This window comes from Pelophylax lessonae, assembly GCF_965119305.1.
Source record: "Pelophylax lessonae genome assembly, chromosome: 11".
In the NCBI taxonomy this organism is placed as follows: domain Eukaryota; kingdom Metazoa; phylum Chordata; class Amphibia; order Anura; family Ranidae; genus Pelophylax; species Pelophylax lessonae.
Window position 1 is genome coordinate 235311730 of NC_138778.1, and position 27325 is coordinate 235339054.

General features: G+C 48.3%; 1 protein-coding gene across 3 annotated transcripts in view; it reads right to left on the reverse strand.

Annotated features, from left to right (window-relative positions):
• Positions 1–1531: 1531 nt before the first annotated feature.
• Positions 1532–27325, reverse strand: part of RHOT1 (ras homolog family member T1) — a 45983-nt gene continuing 20189 nt past the window's right edge. The window contains exons 13-21 of one of the 3 annotated variants that reach the window (XM_082271786.1): positions 27075–27220; positions 21294–21394; positions 21080–21210; positions 20476–20559; positions 20182–20301; positions 19762–19964; positions 14336–14458; positions 5044–5187; positions 1532–1908 (exon numbers count right to left, since the gene is read on the reverse strand). In XM_082271786.1, coding sequence (XP_082127912.1) covers positions 1791–1908; positions 5044–5187; positions 14336–14458; positions 19762–19964; positions 20182–20301; positions 20476–20559; positions 21080–21210; positions 21294–21394; positions 27075–27220 — 1170 coding nt within the window. In that variant the 3' untranslated portion in view covers positions 1532–1790. The remainder of the gene's footprint in view (positions 1909–5043; positions 5188–14335; positions 14459–19761; positions 19965–20181; positions 20302–20475; positions 20560–21079; positions 21211–21293; positions 21395–27074; positions 27221–27325) is intronic. The other 2 variants (XM_082271787.1, XM_082271788.1) reach the window with 2 other exon arrangements.

Here is a 27325-nt window from a genome sequence, read left to right on the forward strand (position 1 = left end):
TCTTCTCGGGTCCCCCGCTAGTACTCCTGGCTCCTCCTCCTTGACCAGTGCCACCAATAGCAAGCCTCTTGCAATGGGGGCACCGGTGAGTTCTTGCTGCCGGGCCCTGCATCCATAAGACAAAGAGCTGTGGCTTGGCTCTGCCCCCTGCTCTCTCCTCATTGGCTCGCTGGGTGTGATTGACAGTTGTGGGAGCCCGTGGCCCCCACTTCTGTCTAAGCCAGTAAGGAGAGGGAGTCCCAGGAAAGCTCAGGCTCTTGAGCACATCGCTGGCTTGAGAGGGGGATCAAGTGAGTATTAAGGGGGGGGGGCTTTAGGGGGAACACCACACAGAAGTGTAAAAAAAACCTTTAGTCTTCATAACCACTTTAAGAAATGTCACTGTTGGCTATTACTTTCTATAACACAAATGTTCCCCCATTCAACACTGGTTGTCTGTGTTACATCCCCAACATCCGGCCACCCCATTCACACAACGGTATTCTGAGGGTGAGTGCGGAAACATATCCCCCCACCGCTGGTCACACTCGGAGAACACACGTCACTTCACAGACATTGGCAGGTACTCCCAGCACCCAAATAACAGACAAGGCACAGTCCAGCTACACGGGGGTCTCCTTTTTTTTAATGAAATCCACACAAAGATTGGTGATAAAAAAATCTAGGATAAATATTGTGTAATTGTTGTGGTGACACGTGCTGCCCCAGCGAAGGAGCGTGAGGTGCTTTCACCTCTAGTTCCGGCGGATTGCTGTGATGTCACAGAATAAAAAGGAAATAAAATACGATGTGCCCCGAACATAAGTGTGTAGATAACAATGGGAAATTAATGTGGAGGAGTTTTATTCTGAAACTAAAAATGTGTCTCTCGTTGTAAACTGGCAAATGACTTTGGGTTGTAGAACAGAATAAAATTAAAATAAATAAGAACCCCACAATATAACATACAGTCAGATAATACATGGCAGTATCGGAGATCATTGTGGCCTTTCCAAAAATACACAATTTCTTAACGTTTGGCTACGGGAAAAGATCTAGCGGACTACATGCACTCTTAAAAAAATAGCGAGGATATTTTCTTTTGACATTCAGATGGACATAACTTTACTCCACTGCAGTTGTTGGAGAAAGGTTATTTGGGGAAATTCACAGCTCCGAGATGTAAGTCGGTTCATTCGCACAACAAAAGTATAGGGGGGCTTGCCCGGGATTCAAGGCAAGTAGGAAGGCAACTGGGACGATAAAGCTATATACATTATATACAGGTAGATGGTTCTGCTACACAAATACTGTGTGACCACGCAGCAAGGATGGATCTCAAGAACAAAACGGCTGGTTATAAACCCGGGAGAGAAACCTACTCATGGTTGGGTAATATTGAGCAAGCCACTCATTGGATTTCCCTCTCTTTGGCACTTGCCAGCGTCCCATGAGAAAACGCCAAATGAAGTCAACAGATTTCAGTCTACACTTGATCCGGTTCGTAATCCTTTACAAATAAAACACAGGTGGTGGGGCCACTACAGCTGGCCAAGTAACGCTCCCTCTTCTCAACCTCTGCTGCCATACAGAAATACTAACACCGCCACCAGAGGTCTTCCCATCCACGTCAGTGTGTTATTTAATACTGCTGATACGCTGAATTTTAGAACCACATGTAGTGATCATGTCGATGAATAATATAAATAGCTTAGCAGGGGGTTACATGGCGCATAATGTACACAGAAAGAGGACGGGGCTTGTTTGGTGACTGGAAAAAGCAAAGGAGGAGGAAGGCAGTCTGTGTTGGATTATCGCTGTTTTAGCAAAGCTCTGTACATGGCAAATCCCAGGACGGCAAACACTGTGGCACCAAAACTTGCTCGTAACCAAAATGTGGAACCTTTAAGATCGGCCTGTGACATGTGCCTGTGACAGGGAGAGAAAAACACAAAATAAAGGCATTGTTACTCTGTGTCCAGGGAAAAGGGAGAAGAACATTGTAAATAATGCCTAAAGCTCCAAGACAGAGACTACTTATCCCAAATCACCAGTGAGGTTTGTAATCCCCCCCCCCCCCCCCCCGACAGGAGCAAGGGACGAACTCACAATTCTGTTTATTAGGTCCAATGACCCGATTCCTGACTGAGTGACAGAACCAACTTCCCACACTAGAGGAAGGGACAATCCCTCATGCATTATAGAAGGGATGTCATTCCGGTAGGAGGACGTTTATGGAAAATGTATGGAGTACAATAATTCAATTTTTTGGTCTCTGATGAACAGCACATCTGTAGGTAATAAGAGCAGAAATAATTACTGGTACAGCAATAGAAGATGGGGAGGAGAAGGAGGTTCCGTCATCAGACTCTCCCTCCAGGTCGTGTTTTGTGAGTTTGTCCCAATGTTTTGTATTGGGAAGTCCTTACTCTAAAGAAGGACTGGACTCATCCTACCCACAGCTGTCCTCTGTACACATTAACCCTGCTGTGATGTACACACAATGCCTCCTAGGATTTAATATCTTTCATTGTAGAAAATGAACGACAGGATAGAAGCTGGGAAATACCAAGCATCCATCTACAAGGACAGGAACAATAACGTGGTGTATGTCAGCAGGGGCATATTATGGACAGCATCATGAGATACAGCAAACACTCTGGTCCATCACAACATTCTCCACCATTCTTGTCTCAGACAGGAACATGACAATCTAGTGTAACTCCATGCAAGAACCGTCTGTAAGACAACAAACCAGCACAACTCTATCCATTGCGAGTAACTCTGGCCATGCTTCTAAAATGAAGGTTTGATGGAAAAGAAATGGGTAGTTTTTTAGAATTTCTATATGTCCCCCCCATTTTTTTTTTCCAACTAATTTATGAATATAAATATTCTATTTTTGGAAAGGATGCCCCCTGTTCGCCGATGTACTGGGCTGTCCCATTCCAGGACTGGCTCACCCGGCGCACAAAGGGTCCCTCTCCCCTTTGTTTTTTCCTCTAGGAGAGTCGGGTCCCTTTTTGCAGAAGGAGGCGGTGCCGTCTGCGACACTCTTCCAGCTTGCGTTCCTTCTGGAATGCAAGCATTCTGTTCTCTCTGTGCCGATGGTGGTGTGACACGGGACGCTGCACTGCCCCCCTTCATGGGGGGGAGGGGGGGCAGGGTGCCCACCACTCCACCAGGGGACCCGACAGGGACGCGTGTCGTCATCATGATGACGCACACACCCTGGTCTGACTATCGTCTAGCTGATGGCAATAATCAGCAAGGTCATACACCTGTGGAGCAGCTATATTCACCACCGCTCTCTTCCATGCCATGGTCAGAGCGTGGAGAGAGCGGTGGTGGCAGATTCTTCCCATACAGGACAGACACAGACCAATTTATAGGTAATTCAAAAGGGTCTTTTTTTCTCCCCCCCCCCCCCCTTTTTTTTATTTTTTCGTAAATTCTGAGATTCTTTATTTGAGAACTAGGAAGAGGGCCTTATGCATCTCCCTAGGTAGATTAAGTAACATATACATTGGTACCCTTTTTTTTTTTTACTTCTATGGGGTACTTTTTACTCTGGGGTATGGGCCCTCTTGGATACCTTTTGATATACAAGTTTCGTGATGAACTTTTTGTATTATAATAGTTCCTACCCTACTTTATTTGTCCTTAGATACTACTCCTGATACTCCATATAGAGGTATGGATGTACCTCTGTGGGTCCCTGAGAAACAGCCTCGCTTTTAAATGGACAGCTGTACATTTCAGCATTAGGGGATATCCTCATCGCCTGTTATTATTGTGCATTATCTTCTGCACCAGTACATACAGGACGGTTGTCCTAATTGTGTGAGTACTAGAAGGAGTCCATTATATATTGGATTTACTCTGTTGTTATTAATGTATGATTCACAAGAATTTCTGATACGAATATATGATTACCAATAGGAAACGTTTATGTTTTCAGAAAGTAAATAGTATCCTTTCATACGTCTCTGAAGAAGGACTCGACAAAAAATTCTAAGTCCGAAACATGTAAGATGAACCAAATGAACCAAACATCTCTACACCTCACAGCCGGCCTATGGTATCCCCCTAAGCGGCGGTACACTTTGGAGATTTGTACCGGTGTATGATGACTAATGGGTACTCTTACCGGTTTTAACAAACGGACTTATGTTTCTATCTATGTATTGATGTTTTTAATTTTTTGTTAATTGAATAAAATTGTCATGTTTATACCTACATCCATATGGTCGGTCATATTTAGTCCACGAGGGGTATCAGCACTGTTTCTGTGCGCAATCTCTGGTATTTCAAATTTTAGTGGACAAGACCTACCCTATGTTGTATCTAATGTCCATACCGCACCAAACACTCTGGTCCATCACAACATTCTCCACCATTCTAGTCTCAGACAGGAACATGGCAATCTAGTGTAACTCCATGCAAGAACCGTCTGTGAGAGTTACTGACTATAAGATAACAAACCAGCACAACTCCATTGCGAGTAACTCTGGCCATGCTTCTATATTCAGGGTTTGATGGAAAAGAGATGGGAGGAGCAAATCTGGGATGCCTCTTCGCTCTTCTCGTTCTAATAGAGGTCACGTTCTGATAATAGTGAGTCTGAAGTGAACACCGTTGGGGTTTAGTACAACCTTAGTGAGGGCAGGGAGCCCATCATGCTCGGTGTAAATGGCACGGACGTCTCATCAGTGTCTTACGACTTCTTACACAAGAGGGCCAATGGCTGCAGCAGATCTCTGGGGAATGGCCGTCCACCCAGACTGGTTCATAGAGGACATCGGCCAAAATACTCCGACTGAAATGTTCCAAGGTATCAGAATCAGGACAGAGGTGGAAGAACTGGTGACTATCGTAAGCAGATCTATCACTTCTGCAGCCATATTAGCAAAGCTGCCTGATACCAGCAATATTTGGACATTCGGGAGCCAATCCCCAGGAAATCAGAGCATGCATGGTTTAGTATAGGTTTCAGCAGAGGCAGTATTTCTAGGGTTAGTACTCAGCAGGATACACCCCTTAGAGGGCACACGTGGCAGGTACCTGACAGGGTCTAGCGCTGGGTCAGCAGAGGTGTCCATGAAGATGGAATATTCCATGTGGGAGACGGGGTGGACTTGGTGTCCCAGGTTGCTGTCTGCATCTGCAATCAGAGACTCCCCCAACACATCTAGCCAGGCTGTCATCCTTGTACACACACGGGGACGGGAAACAGGGTCAGGGACGGCTCAGAAGCACCCTAACCCTGACAATACAGCTTGCGTTCAATATGCTGGATTGTAGCCTGCCGGGGGCATCCTTTTCCTGAATGTTACACATACCCAACATTGCCTGGGCTGGGAATTTATGGTATCACTCCGACTTTCTGGGATAAACTAAGTCCCCCCCTAAAAAGGGCAGCAGTGTGCCCACACATGGAAGTCTATAGATCTGTGGAAGGGCACAGAAGTATCTACAATCATCTACCCCATACACAGAGACTGGTACTGGACATACCCCTCTACATTCTCCACTGGGCACAATGGATACCTGAAGAGCCTGTGCACACAGCCGGACAGATAATAAGTAATGAAGGCACTCTGCCTTGCAGCCCTTATCGGCTGAGCAGTTGAAGTTGGGCCTACTTTAGAAGTCACAGTCAATAAATCCCATCCCTAGCAGGATGCCCCAGCATGTTGAACGCACCTAGAAGTTATTGCCATGACAGGTTTGGAGACTCTGGGACACATTGTGCCCCCAATAGTACCAAAAAGAGGGCAATTTACAGTATGCAGCCTGTATGTATATAGAGAATAATCTATAGCTCACTGTACTCCCGATACCACTAGGAACGCAGGCCCAGAAAATCCAAACCTCACAACACAGCCAACCCTATAGAAGAACTACCAATCTGTGCTCCACTATGTCAGCAAACCTCCAAATTAAACTCCAAAAACCAGGAGGGGTAGATGCGGTCAGTAGGGGGAATTAATTATTTCATGCACAGCTAAATTCTATTACAAGTACAGAACAGTCACAGCTGACCATTACACTCTACAGACTGACTACTGCCTGAGGACTGTACCATACTGCAGAATAGTCTAAAGACCTAACACAAGGATATAGACCAAATACGAGGATATAGACCAAACACGGGGATATAGACCAAAAACACGGGGATATAGACCAAAAACACGGGGATATAGACCAAAACACGGGGATATAGACCAAAACACGGGGATATAGACCAAAACACGGGGATATAGACCAAACACAAGGATATAGACCAAACACAAGGATATAGACCAAAACACGAGGATATAGACCAAACACGAGGATAAAGACCAAACACGAGGCTATAGACCAAACACGAGGATAAAGACCAAACACGAGGATAAAGACCAAACACGAGGATAAAGACCAAACACGGGGATATAGACCAAGCACGAGGATATAGACTAAACAAAAGGATATAGACTAAATACGAGGATATAGACCAAACACGAGGATATAGACCAAACACGAGGATATAGACCAAACACGAGGATATAGACCAAACACGAGGATATAGACCAAACACGAGGATATAGACCAAACACGAGGATATAGACCAAACACGAGGATATAGACCAAATATGGGGATATAGACCAAATACGGGGATAAAGAGCTAACACGAGGATATAGACCAAACACGATGCTAAAGACCTAACTCAAGGCTAAAGCCCTAACTCGAGGCTAAAGGACCTAACACGAGGCTAAAGACCTAACATGAGGCTATAGACCCAACACAAGGCTAAAGATCCAACGGGAGGATATAGATTTAATACGAGCATAAAGACCTAACACGAGGCTAAAGCCCTAACTCGAGGCTAAAGCCCTAACACGAGGCTAAAGTCCTAACACGAGGCTAAAGCCCTAACACAAGGCTAAAGCCCTAACACAAGGCTAAAGCCCTAACACAAGGCTAAAGCCCTAACACAAGGCTAAAGCCCTAACACAAGGCTAAAGTCCCAACACGAGGCTAAAGGACCTAACACGAGGCTAAAGGACCTAACACAAGGATAAAGTCCTAACACAAGGATAAAGTCCTAACACAAGGATAAAGTCCTAACACAAGGATAATACCCAGCAGTGACCTGCAGGGACATGACACTATCTATTCAGACTTCAATCATAAAATATGATGAATAAAGTGGATTTCTGTAGGGACTTGAGTGTCAGTGGAAACCCTGAGCCCTGCAGAATATAGGCACAGATCTGAGGGGTGGCACCTTGTACAGCATTGTGAGGGCATTGTCTCCACCTCCTGGAGCATGGTGAATAATACAGAATGACTGGCCCCAAGGCGCCCTCTGTGTCAGCTATTATAGTGATTATTATGCAGTACAATGTGAGGTGGTGATACAAACACCAGGCAGACCTTGTGCCCGCAATCTTGATCAGACTATAGGAGGGCATCTGTCAGGACAGAAGAAAGGAATGCTGTTCCTGACCTGTTTTAGAAGGTACAGGTTCCAGGGCTGTCACCCCCACCCTTCCTTCATTAATTGCCGATTACACAGGACACACATACACATGCCTGCTAGAGGCAGCAAATAGGATGACCTAGAATATGCACCTTCAATACAAGTCAAAACCAGCGGCTCCCTGACAGGGACTGGGGGAACCAATCACAAAGCAAGAGCAGTTGTGACATCAGCATTGATCATATAGCAGGCAGACAAGGATTGGGAAAGGTGGGGGTTGGAGAGGTTTGGGAAAGGTGGGGGTTGGAGGGGATTGGGGAAGGGACGGTTAGTTGAACGTTAGAGGGGAGACGTGGTGCAGCAGTAGGACAGTGACAGTTGCCCAGACAAACTGAAGGGAACACCTGCCGGGAGAGAAGAGAGACATAGGAACTGAACAAAGGTGGAGCAGAGGATTCTTGGGCAACAAAGCATTGAGGAGATGTGAGCAGCACAGGAAGTGGGAGTGGGGGTGGGGATTGGGGTTCTCCATGTGTGCAATACTGACGGGAACTAACATGGGTGGAGGGAACCTGCTCACTTCATGCCTGTTTATAGGACATCATAACAGGAACGGAGGGGGGAATCCAGGGAATTAGGGGTTCTAACCCATACACAATCCATCCAACACAAACGGTTTAGGATGGAGACAGTCTGTAAGTATAAACTTTCTGAGCAGGTGCCTACACCCCACCCCCACCCCAGATCTATCTGCCCCACATTTGCAGCTCCTATATGATTTATTACCCTCCTGCTCCTGTAATCACATTGTGAGCACAGAGTAGAATGGTGTGAGCAGGACCTCCCCAGGTCTGTTAGGCGGAGTATCCAAGCCAAGAAGGAGGATTCTATTTAATTATAAGTGGAGCTCTTCTAAACTGCAGGACAAACTCAAAATAGGATCTTTGAACTTACCATAAAATCCATTTGCTGTAGTTCACTTAGGGACACAGAAATCCAATAACTGTTGGGTTATACTGTCGCCTACATGAGGATTTGGACATTGGCAAGCCAAAAATACAATGATCAGCTTGGTATAATCCCTACTCCCAGCATGCTTCAGTTGGGTAGAAAAGCATGATCAAGACACAGAGCAGAGGGACCATTGTTCCCCAATGAACTATGAGAAATGGAGTTTACAGTAAGAATAATAATCCTATTTTCATTGTTCATTGAGGAACAAAGAAATTCAGAGCCTGCTGGGAGTCCCAAAAGCAGTGCAACTGAGGGGTGGGAAACAACAACAAAATGCTAACAGGCACCCCAGCAAAACAAAAGAACTGGGGACTGCTTGCAGCCAAAGATCTTCCACCCAAAGCTGGAATCAGAGGAGGCCTGGACATCCACCTGAAGGAAGGACCTTATACCCAAAGCTGGTATCAGAGGAGGCCTGGACCTCTACCTGAAGGACCTTATACCCAAAGCTGGTATCAGAGGAAGCCTGGACATCCACCTGAAGGAAGGACCTTATACCCAAAGCTGGTATCAGAGGAGGCCTGGACCTCTACCTGAAGGACCTTATACCCAAAGCTGGTATCAGAGGAGGCCTGGACATCCACCTGAAGGACCTTATACCCAAAGCTGGTATCAGAGGAGGCCTGGATATCCACCTGAAAGAAGGACCTTATACCCAAAGCTGGTATCAGAGGAGGCCTGGACCTCTACCTGAAGGACCTTCCACCCAAAGCTGGAATCAGAGGAGGCCTGGACCTCTACCCGAAGGATCTTACACTCGAAGCTGGTATCAGGTGGCCCAGGGCATCCACCTGGTTGAGCTCAGGGAACATGTAAATAAAAGGACAAAGAAGAAGCCTTGCAAACCTGGGAAACAGCTGCTTGAGGCCAATAAGCCCAAGAAGAACTTGCAGATTTTGTAGAGTGCGCCTTAACATGAAAGGATGAAACGTGAATTGCACAGATACCATAGAATACTTGTCCCAGGCAGAAGTTTTAATGGAAAAGTTTATGGAAAAAGGGTATCAAAGAGAGCATATCCAGAAGGCCAGGGATCGTTATAGGGATGGCTGTGAGAATACAAGGTCCAACATGTTGGTCAAAGGCCCTCATGATATAATGTTTTTCACTGGGTTCAATGACCAACACTGGGCCATTAAGAAGGCCATCCAGAAACATTGGCATATTTTGAAACAGGATTCTGCTTTCAGCCGAATACTCCCAAAGAGGCCTAAGGTTGTCTTCAGACGAGCTAATAATGTTAAGAGCATGGTGGCACCAAGTAGAATCAAGGATAAACACACCGACGGGTCAAAGATATCCCTATGTTCCTGAACACGTCAGGATCTTACAAATGCAAACTAAGTAGATGTAAGGCCTGTGCGTTTATGGAACCATGGGGAAAAAGATGTTTTTCCTGAAGGATGGACAGTCCTTTAAAATCCAGCAGTTCATCTGTTGTAGTACTCAATTTGTAGCTTACAGATTGAGGTGCCCATGTGGTTTGCTCTATGTGTGGAGGACGGTTGGTTCGGGCCATCCGTACCAGGTTTGGTGAACATCGTCGCTACACAGAGCAAAAAAAGGACAAACATAAAAGTGTGCCTCAGCTTTTTAGTGAGGTACATGGGAGGTAGTACGGAAGGTTTGGCATTGAGGCCACACCCATGTCCCTCCCTGAAGAGGAGAGGTTCTCATGGCTTTGTAGGCGAGAAACATTTTGGATTTTTACATTGAATTCCATGTCCCCTGTGGGGCTAAACGAAGAAATAGAGGTCAATACTCTCATTTAAAGTTAATTGTTTTATCTATAACCCCCCCTTTTTTTTGCCTTCACACATAGAACTATTACCCAAAAGATAATAATTTTAACCTTTTTATTATGATTATTGTAAAATTAATTTTTTTGAACTTCTCCTGGTATTGTCCCTTTAAAGCGGAGTTCCGGCCTCGGGGGTGAATTTTATCTAAACATACAGGGCTAGTAGATTCCATAATGGATAGCCTCTGTACTGTCCCGGGTCGCACTTACCTTTTAGAAGAAATACTTACCTAGAAAATTTCTTCTCCAGCGCTGCCATCTCGGATGTGGGCAGCTGAAGCCGGCGCGTCCTCTTCTGTGACCTCTTACGTGTCCTCGTCTCCCAGAATGCGCCTGCACCGGCCCCTCTCGTCACTTCCGGTGCGGGCGTGTCATCCCTCCACAGCTTCTGGGCATGCCCAGAAGCTGTTTAGCAGGGAATGAGGTGCCCGCACCGGAAGTGACAAGCGGGGCCGGTGCAGGCGCATTGATTCCTGGGAGCGATGACGTTCAGCTCCCAGGAATCAATGCAAAGAGGAAGGGACAGCGCGGGCCGCGGCCGCAGAGGGAGGAAGTGGAAGAAAGGGGAGTAGATTTTCCTTCAATAACAAGGTAAGTAAACAACAAAAAAAAAATTGTAACTATCCATTTATTTTTCAGGCGACCAAGAGCAAGCGGATGGCCCAAAATCGATTATGTCAATTTTGTGGCCAGAACTCCGCTTTAAGAAGGGCATAGGAGGGGTTACTGCAGATATGAGGTTGGTTATTGGTGTGGGCGTGACCTGAAGGAGGCCAAGCCTCTGAAATGTGTTGTCATAGCAACAGATGTGGGTGTGTACTGTTGCTCTGTCCTTCACTCCCCGCCACCTGCAGTCTTCCAAGCAGGGCCGTGGTGTTCATGCGCAGTGGCGACTGTGCAGGCTGGTCGGGCGCAGGCACAGTTGGCCGAGAACGCCAGAGCCTCGGCTAGGACTTGGGTCCCACCATCGGGTGCATTAAGAGCAGCGATCGAGCTCTGTACAAGCTTGAAGGGGTCATCCAGGAGAGCAGAAAGGAATCAGCTATTGTACATGCCCTGAACCATCCAGAATGATGTGAGTGCATCCACTATTAAAGTTTTGTTTCATGTCTTCAATAAAAACTATACTATGCGCGGGCGGCTGGGCACTTGTGTCTCCTTTTGACTTTTTGTAAAGTATATGAGATGCTGACTGTTCAGATATCCTCAAAGGCCAACAGACATCTCCCCACTGTGAGAAAGTGGACGCTCCCCTTCATTAAGAAGAGAGCTTTTATGCAGGTTTGGGGGGGTCTGGAAGCCCAAGGTTTGTGGTTAAACTGGGTGCCTGGCCTAGGTTTAGCTCTGGCGGTTGAGGTCTGAAGTATCAAAATTAACTCTTTGCAGCCCCTGATGAGTGGATGAACATTCACGATCCAAGGCATTGGTTTCTTCTGCCGGGAAAGAGGAGTTATTTTAGCTCAGATGACCTCCTTAATGAGGGTGTCCAAAGCGGCTCCAAAGAGATACTGTCCCACAATGAGTCCTCTGCATGTTTACTAACAGGATACTCATACGGGAAATGAGATGAAATATATCCAGCACCTCATCCATGCAGTAACTTAAGGCATAATCTCCATGTGATTCAGAAGCAGGAAATCAGCTTGGAAGGCGACCAGGTCCCTTCCCATAGCCTTAAGCCTCGTACACACGCGTCGAAAATCGGCAGGGAATTTTCGTCCGACGACCGATCCGCCGATTTTCGGCTTGTTAGTATGATGCTTCCGACAAGTGACTCCGACTTTTCGGCCAAAAAAAATCTGGTGTGGAGACTATAAAATTTTTGTCCACCGTCAAAACATGTCCGATTTTCGTGCAGTCAGTACAGATTTCGACAGGGAAAAATCTTAGGAGCGAGACTGGGCATGCTCAGAGAAGAAAGAACACAAAGAAAGCAAACCAACACATGACATCACTTCTGAAGTATAATTCGGTCGGTCGACAAAAGTCCAGTGCAGTCTAGAGCACATTCCAACCAACAAAACACAACTCTGGACAAAAGATGGACGACCAGTCGGCAGATATTCGTTACGTGTGTACTAGGCTTTAGTCCAGTCGAAGGTTATCAGACTCTAGCCTCACAGCCAAGACAGGTAACAAGGCAGACCTGCCGGAGAAATCAAAATCCTTGAAACTCCAGTCATTTCTCCATGCATGTCCCTAAACACGGGTGCACTACCCACAGGGACTGTCAGCACCTTGTTAGGATGGAATAAGGCTGAATCCATACCGGGAAAGGCTCCAGTCTTACAAAGGTCTTCTTCAACAGATATGGGGCTGCCGTTAGGAAGGTGTGAACAACCTTCTCAGGAGTTTCCCTGTCCCCACAAAAGATGTATGGGAACAGGGGGTGCATCAGAAAGGTCTTGGTGGTCCTTGGGGGGCTACATTTGATAGAGCTAAAACAAAAGAGTGCTAGGATGGAAGGGACTCAAGCAAAGGGAAAAATTTTGAGGCCCTTCAGTGGGTGCACGGCAGCCAGCCCCGGAACCGCTATTAGATTATGAGCTGGTGGGAAGCGGTACAGCATGACTGCTCCTTGTGCATCTTGAACCTGATGTGTTGAACTACAAAGCTCTAGTTCATGGTACAAAGGCCAAACCAGCTGCTGGTAACAGGAGAGGTTCAGGAGGCCAGAGGTCACCAGATCACTGTAGACAGGGAGAACAGACCACCTGAGAATGGCAGGAAAGAACTTCTTTAACGCCGGCTGCAAGGAACAGCATGGAGCACTCTACCTAGCAGATGAAATCAGCGCTCAGTCCCTTAACATTACCACTGTCTTAGGTAAACCAACAAAAAACTGGGAACTGAAAACGGTGCCCACGTGGCCTACTAATATGGTGAGTCCTCACAGACAGGGTCACATCTGAGGTTAGGTTACAGCTCTGGACCTGAAAGGTTCTTCGCGGCTCACCTTTACCTGAACACTCAGGTTTGGAAAGTGACGCAATTCAGTGCCCGGTGCCCAAAGGTCACATTCCAGGCAATACCTGCGATTGGCTGTCTAGTCCAGGAACACCTTCCAAAGCTTCCATTGAGGGTACGCCGATTCAGATACATATAGAACTCAGCTCAAGCACCAAGTAAAGAATCTTGATTTTTTTTTAAAAACTTTATTAGACTAAAGGCATCCATCCCCCCAGGACAGTGGGAGGGACTATACCAGGCTGGTCGCTGTCTTTTTGCCAGTGTTCTCCTGTAGGTGACCGTATAACCCAACAGTCATTGAATTCCTGGGACTTTCAAAGAACAGAAACACACACACAAGTTCTATATGTTTCTATAACAAGAGATTCTGTTCACCAGACACACGAGAAGAGCTTTACATTTCCATACATTACACGCTGGAGAACCGCCCTTCAATGTGATCCCTGCCAGGAAGACAGCTGTGTGCCGGGAAATACCTTCCCCTCAATGCTCAGATAAACCCCCAAGCCCTTCATATATACACTGATAATCAGACAAGTCATGTAATGTACAGAGAGGACTTCTATCTCTGGATGTCCATTACAGAAAGGATGTTCTGTATTCCCACACAGAGAAAGAACGTCCTACATATAACCATCCATAGCATATACACCTGTACAGAGCGTATCTAACCATCCATAGCATATACACCTGTACAGAGCGTATCTAACCATCCATAGCATATACACCTGTACAGAGCGTATCTAACCATCCATAGCATATACACCTGTACAGAGCGTATCTAACCATCCATAGCATATACACCTGTACAGAGCGTATCTAACCATCCATAGCATATACACCTGTACAGAGCGTATCTAACCATCCATAGCATATACACCTGTACAGAGCGTATATAAACATACATTCCTGCCCTCTAACCCCAGGCTGCAGAATGTCACATACACGGCTCTCTGTAATAAGTATTATGAAGTATATTAGTGTATTAGATTGTCAGCACTGTGAACCACACAAGTATCCTGACATTAGTGTGTTAGGGAAATGTATATATCACATGCGTTAGTGTTAGAGCGCCGTGTGCAGGCAGAGAATAAAATAAAAGACCTGTTAACAACGGCGGTGAAGAGTTTGTTCTTTACGGCCTGGACGAGGTCAGAGTGGAGCAGATTCTGACACAGGCAGAACGTACACCTATTGCAGGTACAGAGGCAGCGTAACCGGGCGTGACTGCGGAGACACACAGAAGATAAAGGGTCAGAGCCTGTGTACACCTACCACATACATGAGTACATGAGCACTGCACTGTCACAGGACACACACCCCCGCCATCCCAGCTACGCTCCACTGCCGGGACATCTCCACTCCACACTACATGAGCACTGCACTGTCACAGGACACACCCCCCCTACACTTCCCTCGCCATCCCAGCTACGCTCCACTGCCGGGACATCTCCACTCCACACTACATGAGCACTGTGCTGTCACAGGACACCCCCCCCCCTTACACATCCCCCGCCATCCCAGCTACGCTCCACTGCCGGGACATCTCCACTCCACACTACATGAGTACTGCGCTGTCACAGGACACACCCCCTACACATCCCCCGCCATCCCAGCTACGATCCACTGCCGGGACATCTCCACTCCACACTACATGAGCACTGTGCTGTCACAGGACACCCCCCCTTACACATCCCCCGCCATCCCAGCTACGATCCACTGCCGGGACATCTCCACTCCACACTACATGAGCACTGTGCTGTCACAGGACACACCCCCTACACATCCCCCGCCATCCCAGCTACGATCCACTGCCGGGACATCTCCACTCCACACTACATGAGCACTGCACTGTCACAGGACACACCCCCCCGCCATCCCAGCTACGCTCCACTGCCGGGACATCTCCACTCCACACTACATGAGCACTGTGCTGTCACAGGACACCCCCCCCCCCTTACACATCCCCCGCCATCCCAGCTACAATCCACTGCCGGGACATCTCCACTCCACACCCTCCTCCGAGAGAAAACACGCAACGTGTCCTGATGAATAATCTCCAGAAATCTCAGATCCCTCTGATTATAAGGAGGACCTCCCATCATATAACAGACTACAGACTTTACACCTGTATAGGGTACTATATAAACCTAGTTCCAAAACAGTCGGAGCGCCGTGTAAAATCTAAATTTCTACAGAACGCAATGATCTGCAAATCTCATAATCCCAAATTTTATTCACAATAGAAAAAAACATATCAAATGTTAAAACTGAAAAAAATGACCATTTGAAGGAAAAAAAAAAAATCAGGTCATTGTGACATTGATGGCAGCAACACGTCTCAAAAAAGTTGGGGCGGGGCCATATTTAGCTCGGTGTAGCCTTGCCTCTTCTTTTCCCATCACTCTGTAAAGGTCTGGGAACTGAGACTAGTTGCTGGAGTTTTGGGAGAGGTACGTTTTCACAAAAACAGTCCTGGGCCTTTGTCGTATTCTTTCTTCAATAGGTGAAAGGTCTGGACTGCAGGCAGCCAGTGAACCTCCCGGACGCTTCTATTAGGAAGCCATGCTGTTACATAGATAAGCGGTTTAGCACTGTCCCGCTGAAATCTGCAAAGTCTTCCCTGAAAATGATGTGGTCTGGATGGGAGCATATGGTGCTCTAACACCTGGATATATCTTTCAGCATTGATGGTACCTTTCCAGGTGTACAAGCTTTCCATTCCATACACATGAATGCTGGCTTCTCAAATGAGCACTGATAACAGGCCAGAAGGTCCCTCTCCTCTTTAGTTTGGAGAACATGGCGCCCATGGTTGCCAAAAAGAATGTCAAAGTTTGATTCTTCTGACCTCAGAACTGTTTTCTACTTTGCAACAAACCATTTTAAATTAGCTTTGGCCCAAAGAACAATTTTCCACTTTGCAACAGACCATTTATAATGAGCTTTGGCCCAGAGAAGACGGCTGTGTTTCTGGTTCATGCTCAGATCTGGCTTCTTCTTTGCACAATTGAGCTTTACCCTGTATTTCTGGATGGCACGGCAAGCGGTGTTCATAGACAGCGATTGGTGGAAGTATTCCTGAGCCCATGCAGTGATGTCAATCACACAATCATGTCTGCATTTAATGCAGTGCTGTCTGAGGGCCCAAAGATCACCGCCACCCAATACTTGGTTTCTGCCTTGTCCCGTCACACAGAGATTTCTCCACATTCTCTGAATCATTTGATGATATTTTGTACTGTAGGTGAAGATATATTTAAAGTCTTTGCAATTTAATATTGAGGACTTGTTGGACAATATTCAAAGGCAGCTTTTCACAGATTGGTGAACCTCGGCCCATCTTTACTTCTCGGACACTCTGACTCTCTAAGATGCTCTTTTTATACCCAATCATGTTACTAACCTGTTGCTAATTAACCTTATCGGTAACAAAATGTTCTTCCTTGTACCACTTACCCCGTCCCCACTTCTCGGAGACGTGTTGCTGCCATCAATTCCACAATCACCGTTTTTTTTCTTCAAATAGTTCATTTTCTCAGTTTAAATATTTAATATGTTTTCGTTTTCTAGTGTGAATAAAATCCGGGTTTTATGAGACTTACAGATCGTTGCATTCTGTTTTTACAGAGATTTTACACGGGGCCCAACTGTTTTGGAATTAGCATTGTAATATAGAAGGCGGATCCCCCATCAAATAACAAAACTAAAGGCTATAGACCTGCATAGGGTCCCCTCATGATAAGATATAAGGAGATCTCCCTTCACATAACAGAACTACAGACATGTATAGGGTCCCTGTGGTAGAAGGGGGCTCAGATAGAAGGCGCACACACAAGGAAAGGCACACAGTATACAGCACAGCTGGGTCTTAGAAGAAGCTTTTGCACAATCCAGCTCTATCATGCTCACTACAAAGGTTACTGGGGGAAAAAAAAAAAAAGCCATCAGCCGCTCCATTGCCAAGGTTGTGCAAAAAGCTGCAAGCACTTGTCACCGGTATGGGGGGGATTCACTAAGAATTCAGCCAATGCCAGAACCTCATGGAGGGTGCAACCACCACCTCCACTGTGAGACCTCAGCGTACATGGGGGTTAGTCACACAACACAAAGCACAGAGTCACAGGACAGGAAGCATCAACCTGACGGGACGGGAAAGAGGGAGCAACAACCTGACGGGACGGGAAAGAGGGAGCAGCAACCTGACGGGACGGGAAAGAGGGAGCAGCAACCTGACGGGACGGGAAAGAGGGAGCAGCAACCTGACGGGACGGGAAAGAGGGAGAAACAACCTGACGGGACGGGAAAGAGGGAGCAGCAACCTGACGGGACGGGAAAGAGGGAGCAGCAACCTGACGGGACGGGAAGGAGGGAGAAGCAACCTGACGGGACGGGAAAGAGGGAGCAACAACCTGACGGGACGGGAAAGAGGGAGCAACAACCTGACGGGACGGGAAAGAGGGAGCAACAACCTGACAGGACGGGAAAGAGGGAGCAACAACCTGACGGGACGGGAAAGAGGGAGAAACAACCTGACGGGACGGGAAAGAGGGAGAAACAACCTGACGGGACGGGAAAGAGGGAGCAACAACCTGACGGGACGGGAAAGAGGGAGCAACAACCTGACGGGACGGGAAAGAGGGAGCAACAACCTGACGGGACGGGAAAGAGGGAGCAACAACCTGACGGGACGGGAAAGAGGGAGCAACAACCTGACGGGACGGGAAAGAGGGAGCAACAACCTGACGGGACGGGAAAGAGGGAGCAGCAACCTGACGGGACGGGAAAGAGGGAGCAGCAACCTGACGGGACGGGAAGGAGGGAGCAGCAACCTGACGGGACGGGAAAGAGGGAGCAACAACCTGACGGGACGGGAAGGAGGGAGAAGCAACCTGACGGGACGGGAAGGAGGGAGAAGCAACCTGACGGGACGGGAAGGAGGGAGCAACAACCTGACGGGACGGGAAGGAGGGAGCAACAACCTGATGGGACGGGAAGGAGGGAGCAACAACCTGACGGGACGGGAAGGAGGGAGCAACAACCTGACGGGAAGGAGGGAGCAACAACCTGACGGGAAGGGGGGAGCATCCACCTGACGGGACGGGAAGGAGGGAGCATCCACCTGACGGGACAGGAAGGGGGGGAGCAACAACCTGACGGGACGGGAAGGAGGGAGCATCCACCTGACGGGACAGGAAGGGGGGAGCAACAACCTGACGGGACAGGAAGGAGGGAGCATCCACCTGATGGGACGGGAAGGAGGGAGCAACAACCTGACGGGACAGGAAGGAGGGAGCATCCACCTGATGGGACGGGAAGGAGGGAGCATCCACCTGACGGGACAGGAAGGGGGGGGGGGGGGAGTATGATCTGTTCTTCCTGAAGATCTCTCTACACTGACTGATAAACGTTAGATGATTTCAATCTTTTACATAAAAGAGGTAGAACGTTCCTTTCAATCTCGTAACTGCACAGAAAACAGAGGACAGCTTGGCTCATATACTGTCTGTGGTACTCTAAGCAACCAATCAGAAGGCTGATTCCTAGGAGGAGCACACAGGCAGCTTCTGGTTCACAATCATCAGACATGAGCTCTGCCATTCTGCAGCACAACCCTTCTTCTCTGGACCATCAGACTAGTATGAGCGGGTGCACAGTGCAGGGACAGGGGTGGCCACCATTATATCACATACTAGTGCAGGAACATCAGTGCACTTCTTGTGATGATGGCGGCTGTAAGGCTCTGTTCATACCTGAACGAAGTGCAGCATTTTTTATTTTTTTGTGGAGCGTTTTTTGAGCGGCACCATTTATTTGAACGGGCCTCCCTCCACTCCGAAAAGGCTCATTTAGCAAATCTTGGCACAGAGCCAGGAGGGTTTGGTCGACAATTGCATCAAAATCGCAATGCATTTGGGGTGCCATTAAGAAACAGTGGCATCGCAAACGTGTCCCATGATTCCAGTACGAACAGAGCCTAAGACTCTCAGCTTTGTCATGTGATCACATACAGGGAGACCTATACACTCTCTTCAGGGGACACATTGGGAAATCATGTAAGGGAAAGGAGCACATGGGGTACATAAACATGCTGGGGTCACATGACAGCGACAAGGACAGCTGTGCTCAGGTCACATGACAGCGACGAGGACAGCCGTGCTCAGGTCACATGACAGCGACGAGGACAGCCGTGCTCAGGTCACATGACTATGAGGACGACAACCAGCTCTCAGGTCACAACAGTGAGGATGACAGCCATGATCAGGTCGCATGACAGGGAGGACTACAAACATCTCTCAGGTCACATGACAGTGAGGATGACAGCCATGATCAGGTCACATGACGGCAGGGAGACGAGACAAGATGTGGTCACATAGACATGCAGACAATGCAATCCTGACAGAGGGAGGGGCAACCATGCAATGACAGTTTGGAAACAGGCAGCACTGTGGTCACATGACGGATAAGTAATTAGTATATAGATATAGGCCACCATAGTGGGCAGGAGATGAGAGGACTCAGCTACTTACGGATACATGGACATGGTGGTCATCTTGATGAAGATGTCTCGGCTGGGGCTGTCCGCCGTGTTACAGGTGAAGGCTTGAGGTGGAGGCATCTTGTGCTTTTTACAGAAATCAGCAGGGGAAATGCTGCTCTCCTGCTTCACCTCCTGCAGGTCAGATTTGGCCGCCACGATGAGGCAGGGCGTCCTGCTGTCCATGAAATGTTGCTGAGGGAAGAAGAGGGCCTGTTAGTTACACTGCTTTTCTATAAACTTATAAATGATCCCGGTTGGGATTCAATCCTTTATCTATGACTCTTCTAATGGCGTGTCAGAGTCCGGCAGAGAGAAGCGAAGACAAAGGAAGATCAGAAAGCACAGCACTATGGGGGGGGGGGGGGTGGAATACAACAGACTACACAGGAGACAAACGCGATTCCCTAACCTTAAATATCCTGGCACAGTATTCAAAGGACTTGGGGTTGGTGATGTCATAGACCAGACAGACGACATCACAGACGGTATCGGCAGGAGATAAACCTTCGCACTCAGTGAGATGGTGCAGCTGAAAGACAAGGAAGGAAATATGAGAGGACACACCATACACACCCAACCCACACTCCCGGATTGTGTCATAGTATGTCCTGCAGGGAAACACAAACTGAGTACTAATGCTGCAATATTCTACATGGAGGGGAATTTATACCTACAGGTGAGAGGTCTGTATGAGGGGACCTACCAGCAGATACTTCTCCTGTCCGTACACATAGACCGTGTTCATTGCATAGTAGGACTTGTGTTCCGGCCGGACCTTCTTCTGTCTCTGTGTGAGAAGAACAGCAGCAGATGTCAGGGACGCACCATAATGATACACTATAATGGCACACCATGATGTCACACAATGCAGTATAATAGCTGACGCACCATAATGGTACTATATAACTGGTAAACAAAAAGTGCCAGAAAAGAACTGGTCTTCAAGTGGATAATGACGCACTATATCAGGGATCCTCAAACTACGGCCCTCCAGCTGTTGCAGAACTACAGATCCCATGAGGCATTGTAAAAATCTGACATTCACAGACATGACTAGGCATGATGGGAATTGTAGTTCCTGAACAACTGGAGGGCCATAGTTTGAAGACCCCTGCACTATATAGACACGGCCCCACTATCAGTCACTTGCAGCTTCATACAATTCTTAGTACATAAACACGCCTTCTACAACAGATAAATAGAATTTATCCAGAACAAGGCATGTCAGAGGGAACACGACGTACAGAACAGGATGGGGGGGTCACAGAGATATAACACAGCTTGGGGGTCACTATAATATAACTTACCATCAGGTTCCTCCCTAGATGAGCCTGCAGAATACCGCTCTTCCCGCATCCCTTGGAGCCAATGACATTACACCGGAAGACGCTGCGCTGCGTCTGCCTCTTGTGTAGGTCGATCTTCTTGTCTCTGGTCACTGGAATGTCAGATAAGAGAAGACGATGACCATGTGGAGGATGAGGATGATCTGAGATAGTGGGGTGCTGTTCTTCTGGTTACCTGTGATTGCAGTGGCCTGGGACTCCTGCTCTGTGAGTATGGAGTAACCCAAATATCCCAAATACTCCAGACACCTCTGGACATCCAGGTAAGTCGTCAGTCTGCAGGATGAGGATGAACAAGGTGAGGGGACAAGTCATACTGATCCAGAGGCTCTAATAGTCATTGAGACAGAACAACCATGCGGATCAGAGTTTTGATAAAACACACTGCATTGCTTGTCCTAGGTCAGTATTAAAATTCAAGCATAGCCAGGGAACCAGCATTTTCTGAAGTGGGTCCTGATATCACACTCCTACCTCTCAGAGATAACCGAGTGTCCCAATATCACACTCCTACCTCTCAGAGATGACCGTGTGTCCCGATATCACACTCCTACCTCTCAGAGATGACAGTGTGTCCTGATATCATACTCCTCCCTCTCAGAGATGACCGTGTGTCCCGATATCATACTCCTCCCTCTCAGAGATGACCGTGTGTCCTGATATCACACTCCTCCCTCTCAGAGATGACCGTGTGTCCCGATATCACACTCCTACCTCTCATAGATGACCATGTGTCCCGATATCCCACTCCTCCCTCTCAGAGATAACCGTGTGTCCCGATATCACACTCCTACCTCTCAGAGATAACTGTGTGTCCTGATATCACACTCCTCCCTCTCAGAGATGACCGTGTGTCCCGATATCACACTCCTCCCTCTCAGAGATAACCGTGTGTCCTGATATCACACTCCTCCCTCTCAGAGATAACCGTGTGTCCCGATATCACACTCCTACCTCTCAGAGATAACCGTGTGTCCCGATATCACACTCCTACCTCTCAGAGATAACCGTGTGTCCCGATATCCCACTCCTACCTCTGAGAGATGACCGTGTGTCCCAATATCACACTCCTACCTCTCAGAGATAACCGTGTGTCCCGATATCACACTCCTACCTCTCATAGATGACCGTGTCCCGATATCCCACTCCTCCCTCTCAGAGATAACCGTGTGTCCCGATATCACACTCCTCCCTCTCAGAGATGACCGTGTGTCCCGATATCACACTCCTACCTCTCAGAGATGACCGTGTGTCCCGATATCCCACTCCTACCTCTCAGAGATGACCGTGTGTCCCGATATCACACTCCTACCTCTCAGAGATGACCGTGTGTCCCGATATCACACTCCTACCTCTCAGAGATAACCGTGTGTTCCGATATCACACTCCTACCTCTCAGAGATAACCGTGTGTCCCGATATCCCACTCCTACCTCTCAGAGATGACCGTGTGTCCCGATATCCCACTCCTACCTCTCAGAGATGACCGTGTGTCCCGATATCACACTCCTACCTCTCAGAGATAACCGTGTGTCCCGATATCACACTCCTACCTCTCAGAGATAACCGTGTGTTCCGATATCACACTCCTACCTCTCAGAGATAACCGTGTGTCCCGATATCCCACTCCTACCTCTGAGAGATGACCGTGTGTCCCGATATCACACTCCTACCTCTCATAGATGACCGTGTGTCCCGATATCCCACTCCTCCCTCTCAGAGATGACCGTGTGTCCCGATATCCCACTCCTCCCTCTCAGAGATGACCGTGTGTCCCGATATCACACTCCTACCTCTCAGAGATGACCATGTGTCCCAATATCACACTCCTACCTCTCAGAGATAACCGTGTGTCCCGATATCCCACTCCTCCCTCTCAGAGATGACCAAGTGTTCCGATATCACACTCCTACCTCTCAGAGATAACCGTGTGTCCCGATATCACACTCCTACCTCTCAGAGATGACCGTGTGTCCCGATATCCCACTCCTACCTCTCAGAGATGACCGTGTGTCCCGATATCCCACTCCTACCTCTCAGAGATGACCGTGTGTCCCGATATCCCACTCCTACCTCTCAGAGATGACCGTGTGTCCCGATATCACACTCCTACCTCTCAGAGATAACCGTGTGTCCCGATATCACACTCCTACCTCTCAGAGATAACCGTGTGTTCCGATATCACACTCCTACCTCTCAGAGATAACCGTGTGTCCCGATATCCCACTCCTACCTCTGAGAGATGACCGTGTGTCCCGATATCACACTCCTACCTCTCATAGATGACCGTGTGTCCCGATATCCCACTCCTCCCTCTCAGAGATGACCGTGTGTCCCGATATCCCACTCCTCCCTCTCAGAGATGACCGTGTGTCCCGATATCACACTCCTACCTCTCAGAGATGACCATGTGTCCCAATATCACACTCCTACCTCTCAGAGATAACCGTGTGTCCCGATATCCCACTCCTCCCTCTCAGAGATGACCAAGTGTTCCGATATCACACTCCTACCTCTCAGAGATAACCGTGTGTCCCGATATCACACTCCTACCTCTCAGAGATGACCGTGTGTCCCGATATCACACTCCTACCTCTCAGAGATGACCGTGTGTCCCGATATCACACTCCTACCTCTCAGAGATAACCGTGTGTCCCGATATCACACTCCTACCTCTCAGAGATGACCGTGTGTCCCGATATCACACTCCTACCTCTCAGAGATAACCGTGTGTTCCGATATCACACTCCTACCTCTCAGAGATAACCGTGTGTCCCGATATCCCACTCCTACCTCTGAGAGATGACCGTGTGTCCCGATATCACACTCCTACCTCTCAGAGATGACCGTGTGTCCCGATATCACACTCCTACCTCTCAGAGATAACCGTGTGTCCCGATATCCCACTCCTCCCTCTCAGAGATAACCGTGTGTCCCGATATCCCACTCCTCCCTCTCAGAGATAACCGTGTGTCCCGATATCACACTCCTACCTCTCAGAGATAACCGAGTGTCCCGATATCACACTCCTACCTCTCAGAGATAACCGAGTGTCCCGATATCACACTCCTACCTCTCAGAGATGACCGTGTGTCCCCGATATCCCACTCCTCCCTCTCAGAGATGACCGTGTGTCCCGATATCACACTCCTACCTCTCAGAGATGACCGTGTGTCCCGATATCACACTCCTCCCTCTCAGAGATAACCGTGTGTCCCGATATCACACTCCTCCCTCTCAGAGATAACCGTGTGTCCCGATATCACACTCCTACCTCTCAGAGATGACCATGTGTCCCAATATCACACTCCTACCTCTCAGAGATAACCGTGTGTCCCGATATCCCACTCCTCCCTCTCAGAGATAACCGTGTGTCCCGATATCCCACTCCTACCTCTGAGAGATGACCGTGTGTCCCGATATCACACTCCTACCTCTCATAGATGACCGTGTGTCCCGATATCCCACTCCTCCCTCTCAGAGATAACCGTGTGTCCCGATATCACACTCCTCCCTCTCAGAGATGACCGTGTGTCCCGATATCACACTCCTACCTCTCAGAGATGACCGTGTGTCCCGATATCCCACTCCTACCTCTCAGAGATGACCGTGTGTCCCGATATCACACTCCTACCTCTCAGAGATAACCGTGTGTCCCGATATCACACTCCTACCTCTCAGAGATGACCGTGTGTCCCGATATCACACTCCTACCTCTCAGAGATAACCGTGTGTTCCGATATCACACTCCTACCTCTCAGAGATAACCGTGTGTCCCGATATCCCACTCCTCCCTCTCAGAGATGACCGTGTGTCCCGATATCACACTCCTACCTCTCAGAGATAACCGTGTGTCCCGATATCACACTCCTACCTCTCAGAGATAACCGTGTGTCCCGATATCCCACTCCTACCTCTGAGAGATGACCGTGTGTCCCGATATCACGCTCCTACCTCTCATAGATGACCGTGTGTCCCGATATCCCACTCCTCCCTCTCAGAGATAACCGTGTGTCCCGATATCACACTCCTCCCTCTCAGAGATAACCGTGTGTCCCGATATCCCACTCCTCCCTCTCAGAGATAACCGTGTGTCCCGATATCCCACTCCTACCTCTCAGAGATGACCGTGTGTCCCGATATCACACTCCTCCCTCTCAGAGATGACCGTGTGTCCCGATATCACACTCCTACCTCTCAGAGATAACCGTGTGTCCCGATATCACACTCCTACCTCTCAGAGATGACCGTGTGTCCCGATATCCCACTCCTACCTCTCAGAGATGACCGTGTGTCCCGATATCCCACTCCTACCTCTCAGAGATGACCGTGTGTCCCGATATCACACTCCTACCTCTCAGAGATAACCGTGTGTCCCGATATCACACTCCTACCTCTCAGAGATGACCGTGTGTCCCGATATCACACTCCTACCTCTCAGAGATAACCGTGTGTTCCGATATCACACTCCTACCTCTCAGAGATAACCGTGTGTCCCGATATCACACTCCTACCTCTCAGAGATAACCGTGTGTCCAGATATCACACTCCTACCTCTCAGAGCTAACCGTGTGTCCCGATATCACACTCCTACCTCTCAGAGATAACCGTGTGTCCCGATATCACACTCCTACCTCTCAGAGATGACCGTGTGTCCCGATATAACACTCCTACCTCTCATAGATGACCGTGTGTCCCGATATCACACTCCTACCTCTCAGAGATGACCGTGTGTCCCGATATCACACTCCTACCTCTCAGAGATGACCGTGTGTCCCGATATCACACTCCTACCTCTCAGAGATGACCGTGTGTCCCGATATCACACTCCTACCTCTCAGAGATGACCGTGTGTCCCGATATCACACTCCTACCTCTCAGAGATGACCGTGTGTCCCGATATCACACTCCTACCTCTCAGAGATAACCGTGTGTCCCGATATCCCACTCCTACCTCTCAGAGATGACCGTGTGTCCCGATATCACACTCCTACCTCTCAGAGATGACCGTGTGTCCCGATATCACACTCCTACCTCTCAGAGATGACCGTGTGTCCCGATATCACACTCCTACCTCTCAGAGATGACCGTGTGTCCCGATATCACACTCCTACCTCTCAGAGATAACCGTGTGTCCTGATATCACACTCCTCCCTCTCAGAGATAACCGTGTGTCCCGATATCCCACTCCTCCCTCTCAGAGATAACCGTGTGTCCTGATATCACACTCCTACCTCTCATAGATGACCGTGTGTCCTGATATCACACTCCTACCTCTCAGAGATGACCGTGTGTCCCGATATCACACTCCTACCTCTCAGAGATGACCGTGTGTCCTGATATCACACTCCTACCTCTCAGAGATGACCGTGTGTCCCGATATCACACTCCTACCTCTCAGAGATGACCGTGTGTCCCGATATCACACTCCTACCTCTCAGAGATAACCGTGTGTCCTGATATCACACTCCTCCCTCTCAGAGATAACCGTGTGTCCCGATATCCCACTCCTCCCTCTCAGAGATAACCGTGTGTCCTGATATCACACTCCTACCTCTCAGAGATGACCGTGTGTCCTGATATCACACTTCTCCCTCTCAGAGATGACCGTGTGTCCTGATATCACACTCCTACCTCTCAGAGATGACCGTGTGTCCCGATATCACACTCCTCCCTCTCAGAGATAACCGTGTGTCCCGATATCACACTCCTACCTTCCTATATAAAGGGTTCTGCTGTGCTTTCATCTAACATTCTGTCTATTATCTATCATTTCTATGAGCACCTGTTATCATACTGCACTATGGACTATTTGGGTACAAACAACCTGATGCTGAGTTTCAGACAATCGTCATCCCTGGAAGGGTACGGATGGGCTGGAGATTCAGATTAGTAACAGTGGAGGATAATGACTGGTCCCCCTTCATGTACCCTCAGATATGACTTTTCACACTCACGTCCACTGAGAGAGGAAGCCCTGGTAAGTGATGCAGCCGTTGTCATTGGTGCAGACGGTGTTATTCACATCGGGGCCCCACGGTATGTAAGGAAAGACTTTAAATAAATCCTTCAGCTCCTCGGGGGATAAAGCGCAGTCTCTGTCCTGTATGGAGAGATCAGACAGATATATATATGTTATATAGAACTTGCTGTCCGCCAGCCACCCGGTGCTAGAAAATGCACTGGTCCAAGATGGATGTTGCTTGGC